The sequence below is a fragment of the Cervus elaphus genome, chromosome 20, assembly GCF_910594005.1.
Source record: "Cervus elaphus chromosome 20, mCerEla1.1, whole genome shotgun sequence".
NCBI lineage: Eukaryota > Metazoa > Chordata > Mammalia > Artiodactyla > Cervidae > Cervus > Cervus elaphus.
The window spans coordinates 79,384,525-79,405,316 of record NC_057834.1 but is presented as its reverse complement, the minus strand read 5'-3'; the positions used below and the strand labels follow the sequence as shown (position 1 = coordinate 79,405,316).

The following is a 20,792-nucleotide window of genomic DNA, read 5'->3' as shown; positions in this document are numbered from 1 at the left end:
TCTTTCATGCTCTATATTTTTCTCTAATTTTTAATGCTGGCTAGATTTGGGCAGAGGAAGTGACAAAAGTAAGTAAATTATTAAACTACAGAATTATGAAACAAGAATTTAAATGTCATTCATTCAGTAAATCTATATTGGGCAACAACTATGGGGCCAATCACAGTCTTTGTTAGTATGTCTTATAAAATCTGAAAATTATTGTGAAAAGCTCAGATCTGTTTGGCTAGTAGTAGTTCCACAGAGTAGTAGAACAGTGCTTCAGAGATGTTGTTTGTACACACTCTGATAAATATCAGGTATCTGTTACATTAAGCGTAATCCTTACAGTGCCTTACCAGAAGACAGTTCTTAAATACTTGGTTTATTCATATGATAATTATGTGAATTATAATTAACACTATGTATCTTCAGAGAAGTGAATATATCATGTCACACAAACGAATTTTCAAGGTAACTGAAGCTTGTTTTCTCTAGCTCCTATGCTAATTTTTCTGTCATTCGAGTTGAAAATATTTATAAAAAATTAAATACAGGATAACATATATTTAACTTTGCTTACAGTTAGGCTTATTATTATGAACATGCTTTATGTACTGTGCAACAGTTGGATTCTTTGTTTTTAAAGTATGTTGTCTCCTCCCTCATTGTCAGACGGTCACTTTTAGACACTGTCCATATCACCATTACTGCCCGTCTCTCTACTTCTGCTACCATTTCTAATCTTCTCTTGGTTAGGAAAGCAAATAAGCAAGTTTAAGAAATAAAATTATGACTAGTGCAGATTTATTTCAAGTGCAATTTGAGGTCTTCAGAAGCATTTTTCATTTACTTCTCATGTTTAGAATCTGACCTTGAGATGAGGACAATCCTGGGGATAGAGCCCAGGTGTTAATTGGGCCCCTGACTATTAAATAGTTTTATAAACTTAAACTTATTTTCTGACTTTATAGGATTGCTGACTATGCAGTCTTGTTTCAGGGATAGGTTATGGAGCATGACTTGGAAATCCAATGTGAAATTGTTGACTAACGCCCATGGCCTCACTCCCTTTCATGGAATCCATTCATCAGCTTAGTTATGGTTACACCCTGGCCTCTGATCTCTTCCTGAACCTCTAGCATGAAAAGAGGACAGAATAACATGGAAGAGAAAGTAGTTTGGTCAAGAAAGGGTCTCTTCCACTTTGGTTAACATACAGGTACATCAAAAAATTTTTGCAGATTTGATCTTGCAGTCTCTACAAATTTGGGAAATGGTTGATATGATATCAAGAAACTCATGAAACACGTATTTACATTATTTACATTATTATGCTTGTATATGTTTAAAAAGTTTAAAATAACATCAAAATGGATTTTGAAAAATATTCTCACTTCTGTCATTTTTATAATTTAAAAATGTGTAATTTTAAAACTTCATATTCCTGGAATATATTAAGGTTTAAGCCCCTAGGAAAAGTAGATAACACTGACCAAGATTTCATAGCAAATCATAGCAAATCTTCATAGCCTTAGAAGCTTGACCAGAATTTCTGGCTTAAAATAAGTAACCCAGTCCTGATATAACAAACCAACACATTCTTGCCCTATTTCCAATTTACATCCTAAAAGAACTCTTCTTGCTTCTCTAACCCAAGCTATGCTTTAGATCAGTTAGTCGAGTAACAGTAATTCTAAGCAGTAGAAGATCTTTTCGCTAGAACTCTATCCTAATTATAAAATTAAGTTGGAGAATGAGATCCTCTGGAGGACAGAATAAAAACTCTCAACTCATTGTCTTTCTGTAAACCCTTTTTCTGTCTCTTTCTAATATGGATTATTTTCTTCCGAAGTAAATTATTTGTGCTGAACCTAATTTCAGTTACGCCAACCTCTCTAATTATTATAATCAATTACATGTGTCAGAAGTAGAGATGGTTTGAGACGTTAGACTGTTTGCAGCTACCCCAAACACACACTGCAACTTGTTCAAGAAACACGATTTGTTTCCTTCCTGTCATTTACCTTTTCTAAAATATAAAGTCTAGATTGTACTGAAGAATGACTTCCTAGGCTTTATAATATGGTGCTTTATTCACAAATAATTAAATTTTGTTAAAACATAGGAGACTGATTCTTCATCCTTCCTAAGATCATTTTATATTTTTTATTCAGTGTTTGTAGCTTTAAAGCATTTCCATTTCAGACTCAAGCTTCCTAGTCACTTTTAACCTGCTACCTAGCTTACTTACTTACACCTTGTACAGAAGCATTACCATTTAGTAGACTTTCCTGCCATTTCTACTAAAGGCTGTCAGATTGTATTTTCACAGTCAAACCTATGTGGAATAAGCCTCATTTATTTCTGAAGTGCCTTGGTTCTATCTGTCAAAACCTCTCGACCAAGTAGAAAAGTAAATGGTGCAAATGTAACACTGAAGTAATTGGTTTTCCTTAACACTTCTTTTAGGAAGAACATTGACTTTTTTATTCTCCTGTGACATTTTTCTGCTACATACTGGAAACTTACTGCTTCAGCCCTGTTATCAGAGTACCATGTATTCTGGTTTTGGTCAAGTAAATTTAATTTTAACTCAACTTACTGAGTAATTCAGGCTTATTTCCATAAGTCTCCTCTAGTGGTCAAGTCTTAGTCCTCTCTGCCATGTGTTTTGGCAATGGGATAAGAATGATTATAGCAACTGCTATCTCTTTTGCAGCTGCTTCATTGTTGACTGCTTCACTGGGTTAAGTATTGCCACCACAGAGGGTAAAGGAGAGGGTGTGAAAGGGAAAGAGTTCGCACCTTGTTTTTAATACTTACTACAGTCTTGGAAATACTGTAATTATTTGGTTGGGGGAGTAAGCAATTTATCCTGGAGAGGTAGTAGAAAATATTTTAATGATATTATCACCAATGCTAATTCCCCATGGGGAATAAGCTATTTTGAGTGATCTTTAAGATTTTATTTTCTCCTCTTCATTCTCATTACCGACCAACTCTGACTAAAGATTTGTGAGGATATTTTTTACCAGTACTTACTATTTTTAGATTTTATTTTTTTAAGTGACTTGTTTTGTCCCAGCACTAAACCTGTATCAGATAGTTAAAGCTGGTAATGGTATGCTGTTGTATACATCTCTCTCTAGCTCTGAGGTCATTTACTTCATCTTGGTAGCTTGACATTAGCTGTGGTGGAAGTATATATACCATTGAAACTCAGCACATTAGAGAATCTCCCCTCCCTCCCCCCGCTTCGCCCACCCCCCCCAACCAGTAAAGAGCCAGTTACTAGCACACTATTGACTAAAGGTCACTCATAACTTGCAAAAAAATCCTAGCATATCTTATAGATAATATTTCTGCTTAAAACATATTTTATGCAAAGTTTGGAAAGAAAACCGTAGAAGACATTTATGTAGGACAAAGAATCCTTTGAAGGAACCTTAGAACTGTGTCCCTAGAATCAAGTATATGCTTGATAACTAAACAAAAGAAGTTAAAATCCTCACTTCATCCTGAAGTTTTTTCATTTGAGAATGAAACCTATATTTAACTTCAAAGTCAAGTAACTATAGTAGTAACAGAATTTTTTGAAATATTTTATACATGTTAACTGGTAATCTTAAGGTTTCATAAAACAGTAAAATTTACCAAAGTTTATACTAGAAAATGTTTGAAAATATATTGACTGTCCCATAGTTTTCCTAGGCTTTTATGTTTATGTCGTTAACCTTTGACATTGATTCTTTTGAGTTAAGTACCAGTAAGGAATCAGTTCTATCTAGATTAAGTAATAGAGAAGAAATAAGGTCTAGAAACCAGGGACCAGTTTAGCTACAAAGTAGAATCAGGGAATTGCCAGACTTTGGGGTTTGTTTGGGGGATTTTTAACTGTCTAAATGAGTGTGCATAGCATGGACTAAGCCTTCTAATGAGATTCTAAAACTGTGTTACAATTTAAGTCTGAACAGGAATTAAGAATAACTCAAAGTGAATTTGATCGTCAGGCAGAGATTACCAGACTTCTGCTGGAGGGAATCAGCAGTACACACGTGAGTGTTCATTCCTTAGAAATTGATTTGGAGCAAAAGGCTTTGATAGTCTTAGGGAAATTCTTGGAGTAGAAACTGAACTTCCTTTTCAGTCATTTATCAAGATACTTAAATTGTAGCATTTTTCAAGATGTATGAAGAAATATTTAAAAAATTTTTTATACCTTATCACCTAGTTTTCTCACCATCATCAAATCCATTTGTTTTTTGTTTGTTTTATTTTTTTTTTGGCTAAACAGTTTGTTATTACATATTATAGTAAAATGCTAGATACTGATGATTCACCCTGAGTACAGTGTTGTACTCTGTCTCCCCTTAGCATTTGCCACTTTTAAGTAGATTTTAGAGCTAAGAAGTGACTGTAACTTTCCTTTACAGGCCCATCACCTTCGCTGTCTGAATGACTTTGTAGAAGCCCAGATGACTTACTACGCACAGTGTTACCAATACATGTTAGACCTTCAAAAACAACTGGGAAGGTGGTAATTTCCTTTTCATACATGAACCTCCTGATAAGAGAGGAAATTTGGATTTTTTTCATTTAAACTAATAATAGGTGAAAATAGAATTAAAGGCTTTTATTAGCTTACTTAAAATCAGATTTTTTTTTTAAGGGAAATGTTTATCATACTTCTGAAATAAAAACATTTTGAACTCTTTTGGCACAGAAGAATGTTAACAGGAATGAGAAGATAATTTAAGAGGAATACCTTTTTATTGCTATGTAAAGAGAGCTTAAAAGCATTTGAAGTTCACTTTTCTCTTGTATACCTTTGGAGGTAGTTGAGGAAAATAAAATTATTGATTTTTAGTTGCCCTTAGAGATAAACTAATTTATATTTCATTACTTGTTCACCATTGAAAAAGAAAAAATTTTAGAGTGTTCTATAAGACTTCACACCCATTGATACCATTAAGTGTGGTATTATTCTTTGTAGCACATATGTAAAGCACATAGCCCAATCATTTATTAAACATTTATGGAACACCTGTCATATCCAAGCACTGTTCTGTACTCTAGGATTATATCAGCAAACAAAACAGGTGAAATTGCTTATGTTTATGGAACTCACATTATAAGGTGACACTGAAAATAAAATGGTATTCAGGACAGACGTCGTCTCTGCTCTCAAAACAAACGAAGTCTAGGTAGAAGTATATAGGCCATAGGTGGACAGGCCATGTGATCAGTGGAAAGATAGAGAAGTTCAGATTACTGTAAGGGACATCTAACTGTAACTCGTGAGTCTAGCAAAGATTCACAGATAAAAGTATTTTAGTAGGAATAATCTAGATGAAGAAAAGGGCAGGGAAGAATATCCTAGGCAAAGGGGGAATATGTATGTGAAAGAGCCAGAGGAAAGAAAGTGTGGCAGGCTCGGGGAACTGACAGTAGTTCATTCTGGTTGGATCACAGTGTTCAAGTTAACAATGGGATAGGCGCTCTTCCAGGGGCAGTATTGAGAGGCACTGAGAATGGGCCAGCATTTGACATAACCATTGTAGGCTGTCCTATAGTACCACCTCTAACAAAACCAGGCTGTCCCAAATCCCTGGTAATAGAATTGTTTATACTAAGAAGGTTGGGAAAGCAGCAGAATCTACATGTGGAATATGCCCGGGCCAACTTCGAGGAATTCGCTGTGACCTAAAGTTCTTAACAGGTTGTCTAAAATGAAGGAATTTATCAGCTGGGCTTATGGTGGTTCCGTGTATGTTATATGTGTCCATGACAGAATCAAGCACACTGTTCTTATTGAGCAGAAAATCGTTGTGAAAGTGTTGAAAGCACAATCAGAAAGTTAAATTTAAAAACGAAGCTTTTTTTTTAGTAATAAAAAAAATCAAGAAGCCTTAAAAAAAAAAAAAAGGTTAGTAGATGAGGCTGACAAAACATGGTCCACTGGAGAAGGAAGTGGCAAACCACTTCAGTATTCTTGCCTTGAGAACCCCATGAACAGTGTGAAGAGGCAAAAAGATAGGACATGAAAGATGAACTCCCCAGGTCAGTAGGTGCCCACTATGCTCCTGGAGAACAGAGAAATAACTCCAGAAAGAGTGAGGAGAAGGAGCCAAACCAAAAACACCACCCAGTTGTGGATATGACTGGTGATGAAAGTAAAGACTAATGCTGTAAAGAAAAGTATCACACAGGAACCTGGAATGTTAGGTCTATGAATTAAGGTAAATTAGACAACGGTCAGACAAAAGCTGGCAAGAGTGAACACCAACATTTTAAGAATCTGTGATCTAAAATGGACTGGAATGGGTGATTGAACTGAGTTGACCATTATATCCACCACTGTTAAGTAAAAAAATCCTTAGAAGAAATGGCGTAGCCCTCATAGTCAACAAAAGAGTCTGAAATGCAGTACTTGGATGCAATCTGAAAAACAACAGAATAATCTCTGTTCGTTTCCAAGGCAAACCATTCAGTATCACAGTAATCCAAGTCTATGCCCCAACCAATAATGCTGAAGAAGCTAAAGTTGGATGGTTCTATGAAGACCACAAAACCTTCTAGAACTAACACCCAAAAAAGGTGTCCTTTTCATTATAGGGGACTGAAATAAATGCAAAAGTAGGAAGTTAAAAGATTCCAGGAGGCTTTTTGTGCTGGTATCGCTCTTGCAAACATGTTGAACGTGCCAAAAACCCGCCGGACTTTCTGTAAGAAGTGTGGGAAGCACCAGCCCCACAAAGTGACACAGTACAAGAAGGGCAAGTATTCTTTATATGCCCAGGGAAAGCGGCATTATGACAGGAAGCAGAGTGGCTGTGGTGGGCAGACTAAGCTGATTTTCCGGAAAAAGGCTAAAACTACAAAGAAGATTGTACTGAGGCTTGAATATGTTGAGCCCAACTGTAGATCAAATAGAATGCTGGCTATTAAGAGATGCAAACATTTTGAGTTGGGAGGCAATAAGAAGAGAAAGGGCCAAGTGATCCAATTTTGAGCTTCATATTTTGTTTTATTATGAAGACAACAAAAGTTTGAGATCGTTTACTTAAAAAAAAAAAAAGATTCCAGGAGTAACAGACAAATTTGGCCTTGGTGTACAAAATGAAGCAGGGCAAAGGCTGACAAGACTTTTGCCAAGAGAATGCACTGGTCATAGCAAGTACCCTCTTCCAACAACACAAAGATGACTCTACACACGGACAACACCAGATGGTCAATACTGAAATCAGATTGATTATATTCTTTGCTGCCGAAGATGGAGAAGCTCTATACAGTCAGCAAAAACAAGACTGGGAGCTGACTATGGCTCAGATCATGAACTCCTTATTGCCAAATTCAGACTTAAATTGAAAAAAGTAGGAAAACCACTAGATCATTCAGGTATGACCTAAATCAAATCCCTTATGATTATACAGTGGAAGTGAGAAATAGACTCAAGGGATTAGATCTGATAGACAGCCTGATGAACTATGGACGGAGGTTCGTGACATTGTACAGGAGACAGGGATCAAGACCATCCCCAAGAAAAAAATGTAAAAAAGCCAAATGGCTGCCTGAAGAGGCCTTACAAATAGCTGTGAAAAGAAGAAAAGCAAAAAGCAAAGAAGAAAAGGAAAGATATACCCATTTGAATGCAGAGTTCCAGAGAAAAGCAAGGAGAGACAAGAAAGCCTTCTTCCGTGATCAGTGCAAAGAAATAGAGGAAAACAATAGAATTGGAAAGACTAGAGATCTCTTCAAGAAAATTAGAGATACCAAGGGAACATTTCATGCAAAGGTGGTCTCGATAAAGGACAGAAATGGTATGGACCTAACAGAAGCAGAAGATATTAAGAAGAGGTGGCAAGAATACACAGAAGAGCTACAGAAAAAAGATCTTAATGACCCAGATAACCATGATGGTGTGATCACTCACCTAGAGCCAGGCATCCTGGAATGTGAAGTCAAGTGGGCTTTAGGAAGCATCACTACAGGGAAAGCTAGTGGAGGTAATGGAATTCCAGTTGAGCTATTTCAAATCCTAAAAGATGATACTGGTGACTGCAGCCATGAAATTAAAAGACACTTCCTCCTTGGAAGAAAAGCTATAACCAACCTAGACAGCATATTAAAAAGCAGAGACATTACTTTGCCAACAAAAGTCTGTCTAGTCAAAGCAATGGTTTTTCCAGTAGTCATTATGGATGTGAGAGTTGGACTATAAAGAAAGCTGAACAGCTAAGAATTGATGCTTTTGAACTGTGGTATTGGAGAAGTCTCTTGAGAGTCCCTTGGACTGCAAGGAAATCCAGTCAGTCCATCCTAAAGGAAATCAGCCCTGAATATTCATTAGAAGGACTGATGCTGAAGCTGAAACTCCCATACTTTGGCCACCTGATGCGAAGAACTGACTCATCTGAAAAGACCCTGATGCTGAGAAAAATTGAAGGCAGGAGGGGAAGGGGATGACAGTGAATGAGATGGTTGGATGGCATCACCAACTTAATGGACATGAGCTTGAGTAAACTCCTGGAGTTGGTAATGGACAGGGAAGCCTGGCACGCTGCAGTCCATGGAGTCACAGTTGGACACGACTGAGCAACTAAACTGAACTGAACTGAGATGAGGCTAGAATAATGAAGCAGTGTCATTTCATGAATGCCCTTTAAGTAATGAGGAGTTTGAGATTTATATAATGAGGAACCATGAAAGCAGGGGAGTCATATGTAACATTTGAAAGAGGAATACCAAGAGAATTTATTTCAAGGAATAAGGAGAAAAAATTAAAAACCCTCATCACTTTGGTTTTCCTTTCTGCATAGTAATCCTTCAAAACTAGGCATAGAACAAAATTAGTCACTTCCACAAAACCAATTTTAAGCCCAAGGAGCCTAGTACTTCCTGTTCATATTGTCCTGATGTTCTAGCAGTGCAGCATAGGGGTTGCTGTTAAAATCATTCATCCTTGCATTCTCCTTAAAGCCATTCAAATGCTTGGAACTCAGCCATTCAGACAAAATCTAGTCATTGATGCTCTGAGGTAGGTACTATTATCCACATACAGATGAGGAATCAGAAGAACTGGTTATAAGATTAGTAAATATATTTTATTTTTAATAGTGGGAAAGTTTACGTATTGTGCTACAGTGGCAGGAGGTTTAGAGTTTTGTTTTAATTTAGCAGTAAAAGTTCTTAGCAGGTGAAGATGGTCTTTCGGGGTTTTTCTGTTTGGTGTTTTGTTGTTTTTCTTTTTACATTAATTCCCCAAAATTAACATCAGTAGAACTCAGTGGCTAAACAAAAATTAATTATACTGGTAAGTTTAAAAGTAAAATTCCATGGTTAAACATTTAAAAAATCCTGTCTGGATATACAAACACATCTGTGTTGAGAGAGCTTATCTTTTTTTTTTTTCCCCCTCCAGAAATGTATATACAGGCTGCATTCACTGAGGAAGGGATGCTCGGAAATGTATTCTTAACTTCAGAGTGAAACTTGAATTAGAAATTAGTTCTTTTTATCATTAGAACTCTTTTACCCATCAGAGAAACATTTGCTTTTAATTTTTAAAAGCACTATTCTAGACCTCAAGGATAGCGTATAAACAAAATAGATCATACTCCTGCCTTCATGGAACCTACATTCTATTTAGGGGTAGAGGGGAGTAGAAAATCAATATGTTTTATCAATTACATAGTATATTAGATGGTGATAAATGCACTGGAGAAAAATAGAGCAGGAAAGTAGAGATTTACATAGTCAGGGAAGACAGATTTGAAAGATGTGAGAAAATAAAGCACACGAGCTTTATTATTATTAGAGATGCTCCAGGAGAGGAGGTACAAAAACTCAGAAGCAGGAACATGGCTGTATGTTCAGGTAACAAAAGAGAGAGCTTAGCTGAAGATTAATCAAGGAAACAGGGAGCTAGGATATATAGGCTTTGGAAAACACTCTTTGTGGACTTTGACCTTTACTTGGAGATAAAGTCTGGAGGATTTTGAGCTGAAGAGGGACATGATTTGATTTTAGCTTTTAACAAGATCATTCTTGCTGCCCTGTTGAGGATGTTAGAGGGTAAGAGTGTGAGCTGACAAGCCTATTGGGAGCCTATTGCAGTAACTTGGTCAATAATCCAATCAGGAGATGATGGAAGCTTGGATGGGGGGATTGAGATAGATATGGTAGAAGTGCTCAAACCCTGGGTGTGTTTTTAAAGGTAAAAACAGCAAGGGTTTGCTGATAAATGTTCTATATATGAGACCTAGAGGTGTCAAGAATTACTGCCGGTGTTGGCCTGAGCACCTGAAAGAATTAGAGTTTTGGTTCATTAAAGTGGGGAATACCCCAGGAGGAGCAGGTTGGGTGCGGGGAAGGCACATCAGGTATATCAGGAGCCCAATTTTAGACGTGTTAAGTTTGAGAAATGAAACACTCAAGTGGAGATAATCAGTTTCAGGATATGCAAGTCTGGATATTGGTGGGGAGTGAATTAGATAAATTAGACATTTGTCAGTATATCAAGGATATTTAAATCTGTGAGACTAGATGAACTTACCAAGGGAGTACATAGAGAGAGGGGCTTCCTTGGTAGCGTGCTGGTGAAGAATACACCTGCAATGCAGGTGACCCCAGTTTGATTCCTGGGTCAGAAAGATCCCCTAGAGAAGGGATAGGTTACCTACTTCATTACTCATGGGCTTCCCTGGTGGCTCAGATAGTAAAGAATCTGCCTGCAATGTGGGAGATCTGGGTTCAATCCCTGGGTTGGGAAGATCCTCTGGAGGAGGGCATGGCAATCCACTCCAGTATTCTTGCCTGGAGAATCTCCATGGACAGAAGTGCATGTGCAGAAACCACATGTGTGGCCTTGGATTAAGCTGTAAAAGGCAAGAGGAGTGTTTCACTGTGATCTGTAGATAGTTCAAGTGAAAAGAGGGCTGTTAGTAGACCTTTGTATTTAAAACATTGAAGTCATTGCTGACCTTGATGAGTAGCTTTAATGGAACAGTGTGGGCAAAAGCTTGTTTGCCAGCGGAAGGAGAGAAACTGTTGACAGTAAGTTTAGATAAGTCTTTCAAGTAGTTTTACTGTAAAGAGGAATAGAGAAGTGAAGCACTAGCCAGAGGAGGAAGTAGAGTCTAGCCCATTTTTGTCTTGTTTTTTTAAGATAGAAATAAAAGCATGATTATACTCTGATAAGAATGATACACTAAATGGAGAAAATACTATATTGAAAAGAAAGGGAAGAATTGGTAGTGTGATATCCTTGAGAGGCCATATTATACCCAGGTAGAAAAATTTACCTTAAAATAATCTTAGGGGCATAGATACAGCTCATCTGTAGTACGAGGAAAGATGACCAAAAGCGTGGAAGTTTCCTGATTGTTTTTTTCTCCTCTTAAGATTAAAAGGAAGCAATTCACCAGCTGATTATAAAGGTTAAGGGAGAATTGCTGAAATTTTACAGATGGATAAAGGGGCATGAAAAGTCATCAGGAGAATGTTAAGTGGATAGATTTTAGAGAAATGTGTAGTTGCCAGGCAGCATTGTGGACCCACTTGTTCCTACTGAACTCGCTGAGTGTGAGACTGGACTATGATTTTGTATTTTTTCATGTCATAGATACATGGATACTGAATAGATAATTAGGGAGATCTTTACCAAATGAGTAGTATGAAGTAAAGGACATAGGATTTGAAGGTATATGCAAGGGGGGTGATTCTGATAATTTACCTTGGACACAAATGGCATGCTGGTAGGATAATAGATGGTAGGTCTGTGGTAGGACTATAGATCCGAGATCAGTTCAGTTCAGTCACTCAGTCGTGTCCGACTCTTTGCAACCCCATGGACTGCAGCACACCAGGCCTCCCTGTCCATCACCAACTCCAGGAGTTTACCAAACTCATGTCCATCAAGTTAGTGATGCCATCCAACCATTGCATCCTCTTGTCATTCCCTTCTCCTCCTGCCTTCAATCTTTCCCAGCATCAGTGTCTTTTCAAATGAGTCAGCTCATCGCATCAGGTGGCGAAAGTATTGGAGTTTCAGTTTCAACATCAGTCCTTCCAGTGAACACCCAGGACTGATCTCCTTTAGGATGGACTGGTTGGATCTCCTTGCAGTCCAAGGGACTCTCAAGAGTCTTCTCCAACACCACAGTTCAAAAGCATCAATTCTTTGGCACTCAGCTCTCTTTATAGTCCAACTCTCACATCCATTCATGACTACTAGAAAAACCATAGCCTTGACTCGACAGACCTTTGTTGACAAAGTAATGTCTCTGCTTTTTAGTATGCTGTCTAGGTTGGTCATAACTTTCCTTCCAAGGAGTAAGCATCTTTTAATTTCATGGCTGCAGTCACCATCTGCAGTGATTTTGGAGCCCCCCAAAATAAAGTCAGCCACTCTTTCCACTGTTTCCCCATCTATTTGCCATGAAGTGATGGGACCAGATGCCATGATCTTAGTTTTCTGAATGTTGAGATTTAAGCCAACTTTTTCACTCTCCACTTTCACTTTCATCAAGAGGCTCTTTAGTTCTTCTTTACTTTCTGCCATAAGGGTGGTGTTATCTGCATATCTGAGGTTATTGATATTTCTCCCAGCAATCTTGATTCCAGCTTGGAATCTGAGATAGGCTTGTTGAAATGAGAGTACTAGGGAAAAAGATGATGGTCAGAGAATGGAATGTTGGAAAATACGATTATTATAAGGGTTATAGTTTTTGGAATTAATAAAGTCTAGATGAGGCATTGGTAATGGATGGCTGAATTAGGGTCAGGCACAGAATCACTAGGAGAGAAGAGCCCATGGCTCTGATAGGCCAAAGTGTTCAAATAATTAGATTAACAATTATTTGAACAATCTAAGAATTGTTCAAATAATTCTTAGAATCACCAAGAATTAAGATATACTGGCAGTGAGCCAGAAACTAAAATTTAGAGATAAAGATGAAAAAAAATAAGACAACTGTAGATGATTGCAACAAGAGATAGTTGATAGTTGAATAACATGAAATTCAAAATTTTGGTAGGAGTAATCTTGGTGACGGAGAAGAATATAGGAATGGAAATGAGCATACAACTCCTACAGCTTCCACCTCTAGGCTCAATGATACATGGAGTGTGGGAGATAAACACAGCATCAGGAGGTAAAAGGAAGGTTTAGAGAAGAGGTTAAGGAGAAAGGATTTTGCTGACTGATTTCTAGATGGCCCAGGAGTCATAAAGAAGGAAACTCCATTTTATGAAGAGATTAATTTCACCTACCTTTACCGATGAAGCATTTTATATTTTAACTAGTGATACCACTTTAACGGCAGAAAGTAAAGAGAAACTAAAGAGCCTCTTGATTAAAAAGAGGAGAGTGAAAAAGCTGGCTTACAACTCAACTTTCAAAAAGTGAAGATCATGGCACCTGGTCTTATCACTTCATGGCAAATAGATGAGGAAAAAGTAGAAACTGTGTCAGATTTCATATTCTTGGGCTCCAGAATCAATGTGGATGGTGACTGCAGCCACGAAATTAAAAGATGCTTCTCCTTGGAAGAAAAGCTATAACAAACCTAGACAGTGTATTAAAAAGCAGAGACATCACTTTGCTGACAGTGGTCCTTATAGTCAAAGCTATGCTGTTTCTAATAGTCATATATGGATGTGAGAGCTGGACCATAAAGAAGGCTGAGCACTGAAGAGTTGATGCTTTTGAACTGTGGTGTTGGAAAAGACGCTTTAGAGTCCCTTGGACAGCAAGGAGATCAAACCACACTAATCCTAAAGAGAAGGAAATGGCAACCCACTCTAGTATTCTTGCCTGGAAAATCTCATGGAACAAGGAGTCTGGTAGGCTACAGTCCATGGGGTTGCAAAGAGTTGGACACAACTGAGCAATTTCACTCTCACTTTCAGGGAGATAGTGAAGGACAGGGAAGAGCATGCTGCATGCAGTTCATGGGGGTCCCAAAGAGTCGGACACAACTTAGCAACTGAACAAAAGCAATGAATTTTAATAGGATTGTTTTCAACCTTAGAAGTGGTTGGATTAGAATGATTATTGGCCAGTCATGTTACGTTTTTTTCTATTTAGTATGAGAAACAGTAAGCGTAAAATAAACTGAAAATTAGAATTATCTTTAAAGTGTTTGTAAGCACATTGATAAAAAGATTTCACTAATTTCTAATAAAACTTTTATTTTTCCCCTTAAACAAGAATTTGTGATATCCGCCCTATTCTTCTGTTGAGTATTCATTATGTTATCAGTCATAACATATTATTTGAATGTCTATCCCTTCACCTGTCTACAATCCATAAAAGAATGGTATTGTTTCATCTTTATATCTCAGCTTGTTCTAGTGATGCTGGACAAGGAGATACTCAGTAAATATTTGAATAAACAGGAAAATGTGAAAATCTATTTTATGAAAAAAAGAGTTGTTGGTCAAATATTTCTCAAAGAATTAGCTTGAAAACTTTAATCTGTGGTAGTATCTGACATTTAGGTAAGTTTTTCATTGGTTTTTGAATTTAAAAATTCATAAAGGAAGGAAAAGGTTAATAAAACATACAGTAGAAAATTGAAGTATTATGAATCATTTTTCTGGAGAAAAATAGATACTTTTTTTAAAACCTTTTAAAGTTTATACTTGTAAAGATGACTTTGAAACAGACTTTCAAGGATTTTATATTTAAAAATAACCTGCATTTTCTCTAATGTAATTGACCCAAGAGGGGTAATCTAAATAGCACCCTTCATCATTAAAAGATTAACATCTTTTAAATCTTTAGCCTGTGGAGGTTGGTAGAAGGTAAATACTGCCACCAAGTGGTGATATGCAGAAACTTTGGCCCTGTATACATAATTGGAGATTTTCTTTTCAACAGTTTTCCATCCAATTATCATTCTAACAACAACCAGACTTCTGTGGCACCTATACCATCTGCTTCATCAAATGTGATTGGTTCCTCTGCCTTGACTTCAACAAGTAGCCTAGTAATCACCTCTCCTTCCAACCTCACTGACCTGAAGGAGTGCAGTGGCAGCCGGAAGGCCAGGGTTCTCTATGATTATGATGCTGCAAACAGTACTGAATTATCACTTCTGGCAGATGAGGTGAGTAATGTGGATATAAAAAGAAAACTGTGTCATAGTTTGACTTAACCTTCCAGTATAACAAAATGCAAATTCATCATTACTTATTTAGAAATAGTTTATTATGAATGTTTTTATAGATTGCAGATGATTGTATTAACATTTTATAAATTTTTAACTACTATTTTTTAACAAAATAGAACATCACGGAAATATTTAAAGCTTTTAACTGCTAAATAATTAGATTTCTAAAACTGCCTCTAATAAAACCCTTTATCTTTCACATTGATGATAATGTTTATAATGTGATGTGTTTGTTTATGATAATATTTAAATGTTTATAGTGAATAATTTACAACTTAAACAAATTAAATATGATTAGTTTTCTGTGTATTTATTTATTAATATAGTTAATAACTGGAAATGTTTTATTTTGTAGGTAATCACTGTTTTCAGTGTCGTTGGAATGGATTCAGACTGGCTAATGGGTGAAAGGGGAAACCAGAAGGGCAGGGTGCCAATTACCTACTTAGAACTGCTCAATTAAATAGGTGGACTATTGAAAGATACCATATTTATATACAGTTAACTCTTAATAAAGCAGGTTTAAGTATCTTTCATGTTAATGTCTTAAAAAACTGAAAAGAAAATACCAGCCATCAGAAACTGGCCTTTCTGCCAATAAAATCGCATGGTGAATATTTCATTACAAAAGTTATGTTAGAGCTTTCATGCCAAGAATGTTTTGTTACAAAATTCTCTTTCTACTGAGGTTTCACTAATACGTAGCTTCTACTTTTGAGCCCCAAGTTAAAGCAGAAGAACTGTTTTCTACTGGATTTTTCATTAATGGCAAGCTTTTTCTTTTATGTAAAATAAATTTATTGTGAATTGGTATCAGTGACTCATTTATTAGGTATAATTAATAACCAAAGAATAAAGTTAAAATTTGTTTTTAACTTGGTTTAAAAAGAGCTCTAGGATATAAACCTCTTTTGTGAAAAATGTTTCTGAATGTTTTCATAAACAAAATTTAGTTACACCATGTTTACCTTATTTTCCAGCAGTCATTGAATGATGACAGTATTCTATTTCAGTGAGCTATTTTGAGGGCTTTTTATTAAACACTACTGAATGATTTCTTCTAAGAATAACTAGTCCTCAAGAAGTATTACCATATTTCTCTAATACATTTGCAGTTAAGATTCTAAATCATCTGGGACAAACTCAGTTCACTGAACCAATGTTTCTAAGATTGTTCAGTTGGCACCATTTAATCCATAATCAGAATTGGATGTGTTAAGATGTTATAGTACAGTAAAGAGAATTTGTTCTTATTCAACAAGAAATCCTTATAAAAATATGGATTTGCACAGCTGTGTTTGTTATAGAGTAAATTGTATGCAAACAGTGTACTTTTGGTTACTTTAAGCCTACAAATAAAATTTTAAAAATTTACTAATGAACTTAGGTTATCCTGATCAGGCTCTCTAGTTCACACACTAATGAAACAATTAGTAATATACTTGGAATCAGAAAATTGCTGTGTGGGCTATTGCTAGGAATCAGCAGATTGTTACCATGTCAGGACTTCTGCTCTCATTTTCATTCATTCATCAAACATTTGTTGGGTGCTAGGCACTATGCTGATCAGCTTGGAATACGATCCTGACCAAGATGCACTAAGTTCTTCCCCTTACAGATCTTAAAGACTGGTAGAGGATACAGAAAAATAAGTAAGCAATGGTCATATAACAGAGTCAATGTCATGATAGAAGGAAAATGTGATACTTTGGAGCTTTGGGAGTCACCTCGTTCAAATTTGGGTAGTGGAGATGGTTTGGAGAGGAAGTGTTCCAGACAGAGGAAAAAGTTACGCCAGGCCTGGAGCTGAGAGAACGTAGCACATTCTGTCAGCTCAGAGTGGTTCAATCTGGCTTACACGTTAAGTATAAAGGTGTAGTTAATTTCTTTAGGAAATGTTAATGTGTCAAAATTACATGTTTAGGTACTTTGAAAAATGAATATTAAGCACAAAAGATGTTTTAAAATGGTGTTTAAGAGTTCTTGAGAGCTTGGTGAACATGTTTATAATTCAGTTTACAGTTCAAATTTTAACAGTAGTTGTTACGTTTCTATTCTGAGACAAATTTCTCTGCAGTTTTATAGTTGTGAAAGATGATTTGATTCACCCTGTGAATTTCCATACTGTTAATCCCCAGAGCTGCTCACACTGGTTAGTTAGCCATAAAACCACTTGGGTGAAGCTTTTTCCCCCCAGAAAGGAAGCTCAACGGCCAACCCAGAGCACCATCTATTATGTAAATCCAGATTTAGGCTTTTAGAAGATCATACAAAAAGATCAGGTCAGCTTTAATAGCAACTGTAAATTAGGCTTATGGGAAGTAGAGTAGTAAAAGGGAAAGAATATGAGTAGTGGAGTGAAATTGTCCTGGGTTCAAATCCAGTCTTCTTCACATACTGTGCTCTTTGAGCTTCAGCTCAGATGTCATGTAAACTGCCATTTCCTTGGTAGTAAAATGGGGATAATAATTATGTCACCTTAAGGTTATTGTGAGGATTTTATAGCAAAAAAAAAAAGTTTTAAAAATAGTAATAAAATATCTATAAAACCTATACCTGTAGATTTTATAACTATCTTGTATGTTAGATAACTTGGGGGAAAAAGCTTGGCACACTGTAGAAATGTGCTGTAAAAATTTTTCCCCTTGTTAGCTTCTGTAGCTTCCTGACTGTTGGCCTTGTTTACAACTGTGAATCAGAGATTCATCTTCTTTGTCCATGCTCTGTTCTATTCCTTATTGATTGTATCTTGCACCCTCTTTAAATCAGATCAAGATCTAGGTTTAACCTCGCCACAGTCAGTGTACATTTTTATCAGAACCTTCTGCTTTCCATCAAATGAATGTTGCTTATTGTAACCCAATAATGTACAGTAGCCTTCAATAATGTTAAGAGTTCAAAGGTTTTTTTTGTGCCTTTGTCCACCACAAATCCAGCACAATATGTAAATTTATTTTTATGTTTATTGTTTTTTAGTTTAGTGGAGTTTTGTTTGGTTCTTTGGAGTCTTTTGGATTTATTTTGGTTTGGGCTTATTTTATAAGGTCATAGGTTTAATTTTTACTCAGGTAAAGGTCTGTAGGTTCTTAGGCATGGAACAAAACCTTGGGAAGCCTATTAATTCATGGTGCAATTTAGAATTACTTAAATAATCTCTGTGGCCCTGAGCTTAATCTAAAGATACAGTAATGTGAAGGATGCATATATGAATGAAATAGTAAACTTGGAAATAATCGTAGGCTCTTTTTACAAACAGAAGTAACTGATTATCTCTTTTATTTGTCCTGAAGGTAATTAACAAAAAAGGTCATTGCATTAAATTGTTTTTGTGGTGCTGATCAGAAGAATTCATATTGCAGGAGACTAGGTCTCAGAAATGGGAATGTGCCTCACTCTGAATAATGTGAGAAATAGGAAACCTGAGGCCAGGGTCGCTAGTGGGTTGGAGTTCATCCTCATAGTCTGCTGTTCTCCACCAGAACAAAGGAGCAGGATGTAAACGGAGGAGCTGGTCTTGGGAGGACATGGAGAAGATGAAAGAGCACAGGTCTAAAAGCAGCAGCTTTGTTTACCCAGGAAGGTCCAGCTTGCCTCCATGCTTTTTTTAAATGATTCCTTAAAAATATCTTCCCTAGCTCCCAAACACCTGAAAGTTTGAAATATGTTTCCGTATTATGTAGCACTTCAGGTCTGAGTGAGAAGCCTTAATAATAGGAGGCTCTGCAATGTGACCTACAGCCAGCTTTACCTCAGGGGCTTCCCAGGTGGCGCTAGTGGTAAAGAACCTGCCTGCCAGTGCAGGAGACATCAGAGGCAAGGGTTCGATCCCCAGGCTGGACGATCCTTTAGAGGAGGGCACGGTAACCCACTCCAGTACTCTTGCCTGGAGAATCGCATGGACGGAAGAGCCTGGCAAGCTACATTCCATATGGTTGCAATGAGTCGGACACAACTGTAGCGACTTAGCACCGCACAACTTTGCCTCAACCCCTTCTCCAGATGGCTAAGTGACCCTTACCTCGTGGTGAGACTGAAGTGGGGGTGTGGTATTTGTCCACAGCACACATGCCCTTTCTCCCACATCCTAATGGGAAACTGCTCAGTAGGGAAGTGGTTCCCAGTGTGAGACTCCCCAGGACAGGCAATATCAGCATCACCGAGGAACTTGCTAAAAATGTTAATTTGTATGTCCAAGTACCTTTTTTGGTACATGTTGTCTTCAAGGGGCTATAAAACTAGTCTTAGTTCTCCCATGTAACATTTTTAAATACATTTCAAGACAAAAACTGAATTCTGATCTTTACTGTGTTCTAGTACTAATTGTAATTAGTTACTTTAAATTATTTGTTTAGTATGTATGTATCTGTCACTCTGGAATGTAGGCTCCTGAGATTGAGACTGTTAATTCTTTGGATCACAGTTAAATTCCCAACTCTCAGCATGAGACCTGGCACAGAGTATATACTCAATATTTGTCAAAGAAAGAAAAAAATGCAACTCTTAAGCCTTATCCAAGTTCCACTGAAACCAACTCTGGGAGTAGGACCCAGCATTCTGTCTTTACAGGCCGTTTAGGTGATTACCCTCCTAAGTTTGAGACTGGCTTGAGTAGAATAAAGATAATGTGCCTTTTACCTTCAGGCCTGCTATCTGACATCACTTGAAAATTCTCCCTGCCTTTTGTATACCAACAACGTTTATCTCAAGTGTAGAGGAGCCTTGCTCTGGGCTGCATTACAAGTGGGTGTGAAGGTATAAGGTATCCTTCCTATAAGAAAGGACAGTACTACTTAGAATGCCTGTACTTGATTAATGTGAAGGGTTTCTAGGGATGGATGTGTTTGTCTGAAGAAGGGTAAGCATTACCACCACCCACATTTCCACTCTGCACTGTCACAGTTTGACGTCATTAAAGTCATATCAGACTAACATGACCATCCTGGTGCTCGGGCTGCTAAGCTCTGCTCTCTGTATTTTAAAGGAGACCTTCTAAGAATTGCAAGTGCTTTTTTAAAAAATACAAGTCATAAGTGCATTGATAAAAAAGGAGGGAAAAAAGGATATAAAGATAAAAATCACAATTCCACCATCCAGGGAGCGCTACTGTTACCTAGGTGTATAGACTTAGAGATTCTTCTCTGCTTTTGTAGGTTTTTAAAAATGGGATCAAGTTGTACATACTGTTTTGTAACTTTTTTTTCACTTGACGGTGCCATGACTATCTTGCCGTGTCAGAATGTGTTTCTATATCTTTCTTAATGGCTGCATGGTGTTTCATCCCCTGTGCCACATTTTGTTAAACTGCTGTTCTTAGGGTGTTTCCAATTTTTCACTAATAAACTGCTTTCAAGGACATTGTGTTGTTAAATCTTTTATGTGTTCTTAATATTTCCTTAAGGTGAATTCTTGAAGGTGGAAATGCTCTTGTAGAGTATGCCAGTTTATAAAAGCTTTTGTCACTGCCACTTTGGCCCTTAGAAAACTTACCAGGTTATACTTTAATCAGCAGTATAAGAAAGAATACTGTTTCTTTTTGGAGGGCTTCCAACTGAATGTTTTTAGAAGCTTCAGTTTAAAAGTAAAGGGTGAGAGGAAGATAAAAATACCCTGCAAAATTAAAACCAAGATCACTCT

General features: G+C 37.0%; 2 protein-coding genes across 3 annotated transcripts in view; both read left to right on the top strand.

Annotated features, from left to right (window-relative positions):
* Positions 1 to 20,511, top strand: part of SH3GLB1 (SH3 domain containing GRB2 like, endophilin B1) — a 45,786-nt gene extending 25,275 nt beyond the window's left edge. Inside the window, exons 7-10 of one of the 2 annotated variants that reach the window (XM_043875559.1) lie at positions 3,948 to 4,037; positions 4,416 to 4,516; positions 14,867 to 15,095; positions 15,514 to 20,511. In XM_043875559.1, coding sequence (XP_043731494.1) covers positions 3,948 to 4,037; positions 4,416 to 4,516; positions 14,867 to 15,095; positions 15,514 to 15,621 — 528 coding nt within the window. In that variant the 3' untranslated portion in view covers positions 15,622 to 20,511. The remainder of the gene's footprint in view (positions 1 to 3,947; positions 4,038 to 4,415; positions 4,517 to 14,866; positions 15,096 to 15,513) is intronic. The other variant, XM_043875558.1, reaches the window with a different exon arrangement.
* On the top strand, positions 6,508 to 7,161 carry LOC122676383 (60S ribosomal protein L36a-like). Its single transcript, XM_043875561.1, has one exon. The coding sequence runs from the start codon at positions 6,674 to 6,676 to the stop codon at positions 6,992 to 6,994; it is 321 nt and encodes a 106-aa protein (XP_043731496.1). The 5' UTR covers positions 6,508 to 6,673; the 3' UTR covers positions 6,995 to 7,161.
* Positions 20,512 to 20,792: the final 281 nt, after the last annotated feature.